The 11,961-nt window shown below is 46.7% G+C and overlaps 2 protein-coding genes across 2 annotated transcripts; both read left to right on the top strand.

Annotated features, from left to right (window-relative positions):
- Window positions 1-101: 101 nt before the first annotated feature.
- rexo1 (REX1, RNA exonuclease 1 homolog) lies at window positions 102-6,390 on the top strand. Its single transcript, XM_061297750.1, has 16 exons — window positions 102-429; window positions 719-2,403; window positions 2,499-2,597; window positions 2,727-2,937; window positions 3,076-3,197; window positions 3,285-3,422; window positions 3,492-3,618; window positions 3,687-3,812; window positions 4,001-4,141; window positions 4,257-4,370; window positions 4,440-4,513; window positions 4,595-4,705; window positions 4,804-4,919; window positions 5,022-5,160; window positions 5,279-5,399; window positions 5,583-6,390. Exons 1-16 carry the CDS (start codon window positions 252-254, stop codon window positions 5,669-5,671), a joined length of 3,591 nt encoding a protein of 1,196 aa, XP_061153734.1. The 5' UTR covers window positions 102-251; the 3' UTR covers window positions 5,672-6,390.
- A 139-nt stretch (window positions 6,391-6,529) lies between these two features.
- On the top strand, window positions 6,530-11,952 carry zgc:101100 (uncharacterized protein LOC445169 homolog). Its single transcript, XM_061297751.1, has 4 exons — window positions 6,530-9,841; window positions 10,404-10,537; window positions 10,670-10,845; window positions 11,257-11,952. The coding sequence occupies exons 1-4, from the start codon at window positions 9,693-9,695 to the stop codon at window positions 11,743-11,745; spliced, it is 948 nt and encodes a 315-aa protein (XP_061153735.1). The 5' UTR covers window positions 6,530-9,692; the 3' UTR covers window positions 11,746-11,952.
- Window positions 11,953-11,961: the final 9 nt, after the last annotated feature.

Here is an 11,961-nt window from a genome sequence, read left to right on the forward strand (position 1 = left end):
CACTAAACTACGCAACACTTGGTTAAACTTCCGCAAGATTTTGGGATTTCCCGTCAGCCCGCGAGAGCGTGACGATTTATGACGTCACGCGGGAGATCACGCGAGACTTCATTTCTGCCACCAATCCAACATGGCGCCGTAGGGACGTTGTTATTGTCCTAGCATTCAGTCGAGCTTTGTTATATCGCCCACGAATGAACGGAAAAGGCCCCAGAACATTGGCGGGGGCATGAGAGGAAGATTTGGGGATAATGCTGAGATCAACCGGCTTCTTCCGTGGGCTCGACTGTCCGTTTTACGCCGAATACGTTGAAGGCAGCGGCAATGGGTGCAACAGACCCTACTGTCACTTCAGGCACAGCCAGCAAAGACGGCAGAGCTACGAGTGCGCTGCTGTCGAAACTAATAAGACCCACGCCGCCCAAAAAGGTGACTTAAATCGTACGACTTGAGTCTAAATCGGGGATAAAGAGGGCTAACGAACTGTAGCACTACAAGCAGTTTCCCCAAAGTCTTTTACAACGTACAAAGACGCCCTGACATGTTCACCGACACACATATGTCATGTGTAAAGATATGGAGAAAGAAAATACTTTGGCAGGAGACCTATGATGCTATGAGAAATGTTTTGCAAATTTCAGTTTTGATGTGGGAGATGTATCCATTAAAAAAATATGATGTGTTGGCTTCTAAGAGTGCCTTTATTGTCTTCTTGCAGACCAAGGTTATGACCCCTTCAAACCTGAAGTTGTGCGACCTCAAGAGCATCGGAATGGAACTTTGCCTCGGTCGAGCGACCTCACCGGCGCTCTGGAGATGGTCAACAAGGCCATCGAGGAGGCCCGCAATGAAGTGGAGAGGGAGAAGAAGAAACTCTGTCGGATTGGGGACGAACCATATAATCCCAGTGGAAGGACAAGCGCAGCTTCCTCCGAAGGCGTTAAAGGTCAGACGGCAGCTACACACTTGGCCTACGATCCCGACAATCATCTCATGACGTCAGGAGGGTACAACCCCAGCCCTGGGAGCAGCAAGTACACTCTGGATTCGGGCGGTCGAGGAAGCAATAGCAACTCCATGGAGTATGTTCCCGCTTTGGTCAAAAAGGCTCCGTCTCGGGCACACGCCCAGAGAGTCCCCTCTCCGCCCCCAAGTCCACGATACTCCGGCAAGACATCTTCCTCAACTTGTAAATACACCCTGGATACTTCGAAGCCATCTACGGACATGGAATACGACCCGCTCTCCAACTACACGGCAGGGATCGCAGCAAAGCGTAAGAGTGACGGCGCCGTGTGCAATATTAGCACCAAGGGCAGAAAGGCACAAAGACTCCGCGGGTCCGATGACGCCGTTTTGCCGTCGGTGAGCAAAGCGCAGCGACAGAGCGTCGACACCAACAAGTACACCATCTCCGACTCTGACGCCGAGAGCTCCGGAACCGAGTACCGACCGACTTCGCTGAGTAGTCTTCAGCAGAGAAAAGTCAACAGCGTGACAAAAGTTGGAGACAACGTGGGCAAGGAGAGGAAAGAGGTGGCTAAAGGTGGCCTAGAAGCACCGAGGAATAAGGAGCACTTGGAGAAGTTAGGCCCAGAGAAGAAGAAGATCAGAATGGAGAAATCCGAGACGGCAAAAGTGAACCGAACATTTCTTGTCAAAAAAAGTAGCAAGGATAAGGGCAAAGAGTCTCTGAAGAAATGTGAGAAAAAAGACCAGACAAAAAAGAGTCACGGTGAGAAGAAGGACACTGTGAAAGTCAAGACTCCTGATAAAGACCACAAAAGAAGCCATGAGAAGATCCCTTCAAAAACAAACCCCAGCAAACGAGATAAGGAGATGGAAAACCGCGCAAAGGGAAGCGGCAAGAGCAAAGAGCAAAGCAAGCAGAAGGAAAGGAAACATAAAAACGGCCAACTCCAGGCCACCAAAAGAGACAAGGATGGAAGGAATCTGAGCAGAAGCAGCTCCTCTACCACCAGCGCAAAGAGCAAAGCCACTTCGGCCTTCAGCAAAGAGAAAACGAAACACGGCGCCGCTAAAAGCCCCAAAGAAAGAACTCTGAGTCACGCGGATCTTTTTGGCGACGAGAGCGCAGAGGAGGCCGAACCGATGGGACCGGACGGCGACGAGTCGGAAGAAGCGCCGCCCGTGAGGAAATCTGCCGACGCTTTGAAGAGGGGCCAACTCACCATGAGGAAAGCCTTCGAGCTGACTCTGTCTTTCTCCGAGGACGAGGACGACGGAGCCCCGGAAGGGAGCGGCGCCGACCCGGACGCGGCCATCGACTTGACGCTTTTAGATGACTTTGACTTTGACTCGGATCCTATGGAAGAGTGTTTGCGCATCTTCAACGAATCCAAGGACGTCAAGAAGGAAGACAAGGGAAGGCAAGCCAAGCAGGTCAGCGCTCTTACCCGAGCCACATTTGCTATTTTCATCAAACGCTAGGTTGTCACGTGTCTGTCTGTCTGTCTGTCTGTCTGTCTGTCTGTCAGCCATCCAGAGATTTGGAGGAGGACCCCACTGAGAGCACTTTAACCACTCTCTTCCCTGGTCAGAAGAAGAGAGTCTCACACTTTACTGCCAAACCAAATGTAAGTTGACCTACAGCTCTTATATATTAAGAATGACTTAAGAGGATGTTGAAGGTAATGTTTTTTTTCTTTTGAGAGTTTCTATTGAATCAACTTGTTTTCCGCCTTTTTTTTTTTTTTGTCTGTCAGACGGATGCACCTTCAAAGAACGTGGTCCGGCCACATAGGAGACCCACGGCTCAGGAGGTTTGCTATCAGCGCTTGCAGTTGGCGCAGCAGCAAGCTGCTCAGCTTGCCGCTTCGGTCAAACCACAAAGCACACCCAGCAGCGGCTCCTCGGGAGAGAAGAAGAGGATCGCGCATCGTCCCAACCCCTTGACAATATCCTCCAAGGCCACAAGTATGTCCTTGGTCTTCATTTTGGGTGTGAAAAAGGACCCGTGATTTGAGTCTTACTAATATTAAGCATGTATTTGCCTACAACACGAGGAGGTTGAACGATGTCTCTTTGTAAAATGTCCGAGTTTGTTTCGTGCAGGTTCTCAAGATGCCAAAGCGGCTGGTAGCCTGCCGGTGAAGAGCCAAACCACAGCCGGTATCTTGTCAAAGACCACGTCCACCGTTGCACAAAAACGAGTGGCTCACACACCCACCCTCAAGGTATAGATCATCCCGAGAATGTAAAATCAGGTGGTGGAAATCTGGATTATTTGATACCAGATGGATTGTGTGTGTGTGTTCCCTCAGAGTTCTTCTATGAAGCGTCCCATCATCCCCGTTGATTTTGGGGCCAAAGTCCCCAACATTATTCGCCAGCGCTACCTCAATAATTTCATCGACGAGTGTATCAAATTTTGCCCGTCGGAGGATGTCGCTTTCCAGATGGTAGGAATGTCGAAGCGTCTATCTCGATTGCTTTTCCTTGACGACAAATGTTTTTTTTTTTCCCGTCAGGGCCTTGACGAGGAAAAGCTAGTCTATGACCGCAGCAACAGCAAGAAGATCTACGTCAATCTAGCGGTCAACACGCTAAAGAAGCTCCGTAACAGCAGCAGCAGCTCTCGCTCCTCGCCTGCCATCAGTACGTCACCGCTCACGTCATACACTCATGGAACCTGTACGGACTTATTTGTCCATGTTCCTTTACAGAGGAGGTGGCTTTACCTCCTTCGAGGAAAGCCCAGTCTCATCAGGAAGTTCTGGGAGGTCGTCTCGCAGCGACCACCAGTTTCACTGTCAATAGGATGGGTAGACAGCTCGAGGAGAAGCTCCACGGTGAGGCCGTTTGCTTTGTTTCTCATGAACCCTTTCCTCAATCGGGGATCTAATCGTACCTTTAACTGAGAACGGACAATCGAAACGAAGCACCGAGATTGCACACAAAAAAATTTAAAAAAGCTGATATTTGTGGTTGCGCTTATTTGACCGGCTCAGAATCAACGTTTTGCTCCGGCACACTTTAGGAGCGTCGTTTTACAGGAAGCTGAAGGCATATTTGATGACAGAGGAACAGCTGCAGGAGCACGGATACCCTCGATTGAACCCCAACGCAACAGGGAAGGCCGTTATATACAACCTCCCAGAGAAGAAGGCCGTCACGGACCGTAAGTACCAAGTAGACAGACTAGCCATTGGATCTCATTCGATGCAGGGGAGTAGAAACGTACATTCCGGAAATGTTTCCCTCAGAACCTTTTTTCACCTTTGGCCCGTTTGTAGCGTTCACCAAGATATGCTGCAGATGCGGTGCAGAGTACCAAGTCAACGTCAAGGGTAACTGCATTCGTCGGGAAGAGTGCGCTTTTCACTGGGGACGTTTGCGCAGGCAGAAAGGTAAGGTGCTTGTCGTCGGGCCGTGCAAAATGGCGCAAACCCTCCTTGACGTCAGTCCTGTCGCGGCAGCGGCCGGAGGCTGGGAGACCATGTACAGCTGCTGCTCCGGGGCCGTGGGCTCGCCAGGCTGCCAAACGGCCCAGGTATCGTCAACTCTCAGAACTCTCATTTCAAAGCCGACGAACGGAGCCTTGAATATCCACGCCGCGCGTTTATTTCCTTAGCAACACGTTCAAGACGGGCGCAAGGAGTCGTTGGATGGCTTTGTGACCACGTTCAGCAAAGCTCTCCCAGGAGATGGCAACGGAGGAGTGTTTGCCTTGGATTGTGAAATGGTAGGCCGCCCCTCATAAATGTAAATGATTATTTTATTTGTTTTTTTTCTAATTGCTTCGCGCTGACTGAAAGCTTTTCACTTGTTTTGTGTCCTCAGTGTTACACAAAGCAAGGCCTGGAGCTGACCAGGGTCACGGTCATAAACTCCGACTTAAAAGTCCTCTACGACACATTTGTCAAACCTGAGAGCAAAGTGGTTGACTTTAACACACGGTTTGTCGGCGCTCCAAATCCTGAATTTAGCCGCTTCTGGAATGAAGATCTGCCAAAAAAAAAACCCCAAGTATATTCTGAAGTGGTTTTGTTTGTTTGCAGATTTTCCGGCGTGACGGCCGAGGACTTGGATGGTGCCACCATCACCTTGAGAGATGTTCAGGCTGTGCTGCTCAGTATGTTCAGCGCCGAGTCCATCCTGGTGGGACACAGCCTGGAGAGTGACCTCCTGGCTCTCAAGGTAGATTCAATCAGATTGGGCACGCTGCATAAATGCGTTGTGATGAAAAAAAACAACAACGTAAATCCAAGTATGAACATATTGACGGCTGACACGTCTGTGGGCAAAACTATTTCAGCTGATTCACAGTTCAGTGGTAGACACAGCCATCGTGTTTCCTCACCGACTTGGTTTACCCTACAAACGTGCCTTGAGGAACCTGATGGCCGACTACCTCAAACGCATCATCCAGGACAGCGGTGAGAGACATTGCACGCACTTTTGGTTTGAGAATGATTGTTTTACATGGAAATGCAAAAAAAACCATTTTGACATTTGATAAATGACATTTCAAATGAGATTTTTATTTCTTTAGTGCAAATTTGTTCTGTCCCATGCCCCTTAAAAGCAGCAGCAGCAGCTTTCATTTCCCTGTTTTACAGTGGAAGGCCACGACTCGAGCGAAGATGCCGCCGCCTGCATGGAACTGATGATGTGGAGGCTGAAGGAGGACGCAAAAGTCAAGAGATGACCTCACGCCACCCTAAGAAGGACATTTGGAGATGTTGGGATGGGTAAGCCCAGTTTTGAGCACAAACAGGCCAGAAGCACCCTCGTGCGGCTTCTCGCCAATGACGGAGATAAGCAATAGAAGCGAGCCCTCGTTATCAGTGTTACCGCCATTGATCATTCAGTCCTGACTTGTGAGTCAAAGTGCAGCACCATTTCAAGAAAAGACTCGTGTTGTCCACAGAAGGAGGAGGATTGTTGTCATTTCTTTGGCAGGCAGGCAGGCCACATTGCACTAGAGAGAAGCTCTTGACGAAGTTCTTCATGGGTGTTAACACGCGTTCACTTCACTTATTCCCTGTTGTACATGAAGTGCGTCGCTCTCGTGCTCCTTTGGAAACGCACTCGCTCTTTTTCTACATTGCGCCAACGTCCCAACGTCGGTAAGGCGAATTTTTGTCACCAAAGCGTGACTTACCTTATCGTTATTTGTTCACGACTATTTAATATATTGACAGTATATCACTGTAGTTTTCAGTAGATGTGCTCTGCATGTAGATCAGGACTTTTCTAAGTTTTGTATCATCGGCCCGCACAATTAAATTCAATCTATATGAAGTACATACCCTGTTGTAAAGACACACCCAATGCTGTAAATAAGCTCAATGCCGTTTTCTTTTGTATTTCTGTCATTTTTGCTCATTTTTCTTTTATATTAAAAGGGTATTAGTAGAAAAAGTTTTTTGTGTGGAGGAGTTCGTGACAGTACAGCGCAGGACCTCTGGACAGCAGAGCAGGTGCAGCTGCTGTAAAGCAACACGTGACAAATGGGAGTGAAAGGCCAAAGTGAGAGGCCCATCCTTTGCCTATTAAGCTCCTCACATGGCATGTCAGGATGTATTTCCCCACGGCAAGGCTAGAGAGCCCAGGTATGAAAAGAGCCAGATAGCTGAGATCGATAGCCACACAATGTTGCGGTGACAGCGGGGGGGGGGGCTTCCTCGTCCGTATTGACTGTTGCAGAGGATTTCTGCAACAAAGCAGCTTAGAGAGGTCGTCTTCATTATCAAATTCGATTAATGCACGCTTTTCTCTCACCTTTGAATGGTGCGGGGGTCACGCTGATCTGAAATGGACCCCATGCTGAGGAGCTCAATTATCTCTGTGTGAGTCTGAGCAAAGAATCGTTTGACTCCACTTTTTCCATGATGTAATGTCGCAATTGAATGACTGGTTATTTATCTAACCGGTGTGCGTGAACTTGGTCAATGTCAATCAAAGTCTGGACCGTGTCAGAGCTCACAGCGCGATCCTAGCGGCTGACCCGCCGCCTGCTCTCCCACTCCCGTCTAAGGTCAAAGGCCAGCCGGCCTTATCGATTCCCCCCCCCCCACGAAGGGGCGCGCTTTAGCTCGCTCCCCGGGCCCAACTGCTCCCGTACCACCTCGATTGTGTCCCGCACGCCGATTGATCCGGTCGCTATCCGAGGGGACCCTCCATTCAGATCACTGACAACTACAAAGGCCCCCTCTTGACAGATCGTGTCAATATAAATTTCCACTATTGATAAGTCATTAAAGAAAGGCAGGACATAAGGGGCCTTGCTTTTGAAAACATCTGTTAAACAGGCGACATAAAAAAAAAAAAAAGAAAACAAAGGAGTATGCTCTCTCCTCATTCCCATCTGCGCACTATTAGACAAGCGTATTCAATTGAAGGACGCAAAATTGTACAATTAATATTTATGAATGCATTATAAAAATGATGACCTACATCATAATCCAATTTTGGAAATAATACATTGTGATTGACCAAAGTTTTTCTCTTCATGAAATATGCGTCATCTGTGATGTCTTCACCTGTCCAGTGATGTTGACTGGCCTTTTGTCTTTCATGCTCTGTAATCCATGCATGTGTTAAGCGGATCTCCGAAGAGGAGGCTCGCCGCTTTTGACTGCTTTTACATCCTACGGGGGGGCGGGGTAGCATGGGGGATCACTGAAATCCACTAACTACTCATTTTCTCACCCTTTGGTCTTCAATGCAAGCTACTTATGCTCTGCTGATTATATATGTGTTGCACCAAATTACTAAAGGATGCGACATCGACATAAAATAGTGATTCAAGCCTCTTTGCCATCTTGACAGGACATAAATCGTACTTTGCATTCAAGTGGCCCATTAAAGCTTGGGAAAGCAAATTTTATGAACTTGAGCTCCAAAACTGAAAGACTAATTAGCTCTTATTGTGGCTCCCACTTGCTCATGTGGGAACTTGCAGCATCCAGCCCATTAGGGAATTGAGAAGACACTCGATGGCGACGAGGTGAACTCGGCCAAGACCTCTGTGGCCTTCGATGGCGGAGGGTTAGGGGGGGGGTGGCGGTGGCAACGACCAGTCAGTGCTGGTGGCTCTGGGATGGGGAGGGTCACACACAAGCTCGCTCTTTGTGTGCTTTTAATCCCCCCAGCCAACACAGCTTTGGCCAGGTTTCATCATGAAAGTGCCATGAAATAACTACTTTTTTTTTTTTTTCCCTCTTGCACTAAATCTCCCCTAATCCTACGGGCTGCCGAGACAAAGGCCTCTGGGACCTAATCCCGGAGCTTTTAGTGGGCCTGAAGGGCTGGCCGACAGAGCCTCTTCTAAATGACTCATTTCTATCGGACACTAATATAGCTTGACAGCCAGGAAGAGCGAAAGGAGGAAGACAAAAAGGCCAAGTGGGGAGCTAAGAAAAAAAGTCCACAAACATCTTCACATATTTCCAAAGTCGGAGCTGTTGCTGATGAGAGTGGGTGGGTGAAGTCCAAAAATTTGTCTTCACGCTCTAGTCATTTTTTTTTTTTTGTTACTTTTAAAAATCGACTAAACTTTGCTAGGTATTTTCTAAACAATAAAATAAACTTTATTTACTATACCTGCTGTGAATTCAAGAAATAAAAACTGTTGAATATTTATAAATACAAAGAAAACGTGTTGATTATACAAAAAAATCCAGTCTTGATATATAAACAGTTATTTTACATTCCTATATATGTCTACAGTACAATATAACATTTCTCTACTACTTCTTACTACTATTTACACTCCACAATTTCGTTTTAGTCGTTAGTATTATTTATACTTGCATTGTTTTTTTCCCTAATAACACAAACCTGAAATACACAGCAAAATCTTTTTTTGCATATTGATACAGAGGTGGTTCGGTTGTATGTGATAACTTATTAGCTGCTTGCATGTACCGTAATTTTCGGACTATAAGTCGCACCGGAGTATAAATCGCACCAGCCATAAAATGCCCCAAAAAGTGTAAAAAAAGAAAACATATATATGTATATAAGTCGCTCCTGAGTATAAGTCACCCCCCGACCCAAACTATGAAAAAAAACGCGATTTATAGTCCGAAAATTACGGTACTTGTTAACAGAAATATTTGAATACCTAAGAAAGTGGCCTGTGGGTGCCTGCCAGACTCACTCTCCAAACATGCAAGCCTTTAACTTTTCAAAGTTTTCCAACACTTGAAAATAGCAAAACACCCATATTAACCGATAACCACGACCTTCATTATGATTATAAAGTGAAACGCCAATGTTTAGAATGCAACTCTGAGCTCTCTGGGAACCTTCCTAATTGAGTTTGCTTTGAAGAAGTTCTCAACAGGTCTGAGTTGGGATTACCTTCACGCAGTGACAGTTTACCCGAGGAAATATGTGTGTGTTAGCAAAACAAACCCCCCTGGGAAGAGAAGAGGGGATTTTGGCAGGGGCCGTCCGTCAAAGGCAGCACCATGATGGGAGAAGGAAAAAAAAGGGCTGACTGAGGAGGAGGAGGAGGAGAAGGCTGCTATTTTAATCTGGGCTGCCTCAGAGATTAGCCCACCACATTGTTTTAATTGTTTTAACGCCCGCTTGTAGGGGGATCCTTGGCATAAATCTCCCAAGTTCAATGGTTTGAAAAACTTGAGCCCGCCGCCACCCCACGCACCCTCCTCCTCATCCCACCTAATCCCAGCTAATACCTTTCTTTCTATTGGCTAATGGTTGAAGGGAGCCCGGCTAAATGCTTGTTAAATAGCGCAGGCCGACAATGCTCGCAAGCAGCTGAGACCAACCGGGAGCTCCTGCACTGGGGATATACGCTTGGACCGCACCGAGAACTTCTAGAAAGACAGGATTACCATCGCAGGTAAACCACCTGTACAAACGCACAATTTCCAAATTCGATCATTAAAAAAAACTTGATTGGCATATTTGCTCAACATTTATGTCGTTGCATTTGGTCAAAAGTTAAGTTGCGATACTCACTGCCATGAGTTCTTGGAGCGGGCCTGCCCAAAGTTAGGCCTGTGTCAATTGTGTGTTTTTTTTTTTTTTTGCCTGCTTTTTATTTCAAATGGCAGACTTAAAATTGTAATGCAATGATTTCTTTAATGTTTAATGAAAGTGTGCCATACTATCTTGTCATTTCTAATTGTCATTTATTTGATCAAGTTAAATACTACATCATATTTTTTTATTTTTTGTTTGTTTTTCAGATATCACACTATATACTAATAGCTATTTGCTGTATCAAAAAATATTTAGGTATGCTTTCTGTACATATCAGCATATTAAATTGGTTGGCCTCTTCCTGACGTTTTATTTTTATTTTTATATACCTTGCCTGATATTGAACTTAATCTTTTTTCCCCAATTCTTATCAAACTGATTTGATTTCTTAAAAAACAAACAAACTGGGATTTGTGCAGCATGTTCCCCTTGCATGGCGTCAACGCAGCAATGCTGCTGGAGCTCCACCAGCAGATGGCGCCACAGTACAGCAGCGTCTACCCCGTGGCCAGCCCCGCGGCGCGCACCCTGTCGGTGGCCGAGAGACTTGCAGGTACGTCACTCGACAACAACTGTCCAGACAGACTTAGTGGGTTTCATTGGTTTGTTTTTATACTAACGTGATGAACCTAGAAAATGCACACTCCAGCTGCATTGATGAAGTTATTTCTGTATCTGGCACCAGAACTTATACTGGAGGCACGCTATGGGAACCAGCAGAAGCAGCGCCGCAGCCGCACGGCCTTCACCGTGTCCCAGCTGCGGGCTCTGGAGAAAGCTTTTGAGCAAAGCCAGTACCCTGATGTCAGCATGAGAGAGAGGCTGGCGGTTTGCATCAACTTGCCCGAGGCTCGCATTCAGGTCAGCTTCCAGACAACACTGCATGCATTTGTTTACTTGTGCTACGATTGGTTTCTCTCCACACATTGATAGTTTTCACACTCATAATATTGAACATTTATTTTTGTATTTACAATTTGGCACCATCCACTTGAAACTTGGTAAAGCTGTTCTTTGTAAACAACACCAACTTAGAATGGGAGGAATTTCCCACCCTCTTAAGTAATGCCAGAGACGTAATAGGTGTGTGTGTGTGTGGTTACACACACATGCGACACTCACCACTTCTCCTATGTTGAAAGTGATGCTGCTCTATTTTACGTCACGGCTGCTGACATCATGAATTGATAGCGTAAAGCACCAAAACGTCTTACCCCCAACGGTATATATATAATTAATAATTAATTAATAATTTTTGTCTCATCCATTCAGGTGTGGTTTAAAAACAGGAGAGCAAAATATCGCAAAGGCCAAAGGTGCGTGGACAAAAGTACAGAGGCGGCATTACACGACAGCAAGCTGGGAGAGGAGGGGGACAGGCAAGACACGGACACATTACCTTCTGAAAGAAACAGCGCGATGGGCCGATGTCTGCCTCCCACTCCCGTGTTGGATAAAAAAAATGATGTTTGCTCCAGGACAGATTGTCATCTCATCTCCAGGTACCCCATGCGACTTCCCTCCCCTCCACTTTTGTCTTTCATCCCAGCCCAGAGTTACGGCCATCAAGCTTGCCAGCCGCTTTTTGGGATGCTCTCCACAGAGCTTGTTGCCCCTCCGGAGTTCTGGCCGTTTATACAGCAGCAGCAGCAGAGCTCGGGCCTGGGGGCTCCTCCATCAACCATGACGAAAAACTGCAGCCTCTCCTTTCAGACTGCTTGTTCCAATAAACCTGTGCTATATTCGAACATCGACTTATGAATGTCAATTTGGGTCCAACCTGTGTGCACTCTGGAGGCTGTGTGTGTGTGTGTGCATGCTATTGCGTATTTTCTCTTGACATTTTTACCATCCGGTTCGACGCTTGCGTATGAGAACTATATATTGACAATGTTTCTAATTGCACTGCTCTTTAGCTGCAATAACAATGGTAACTTAAGACTGCATACTTTAATGGATCACTGCAATATAAACTAA

This window comes from Syngnathus typhle, linkage group LG14 (assembly GCF_033458585.1).
Source record: "Syngnathus typhle isolate RoL2023-S1 ecotype Sweden linkage group LG14, RoL_Styp_1.0, whole genome shotgun sequence".
Classification (NCBI taxonomy): Eukaryota; Metazoa; Chordata; class Actinopteri; order Syngnathiformes; family Syngnathidae; genus Syngnathus; species Syngnathus typhle.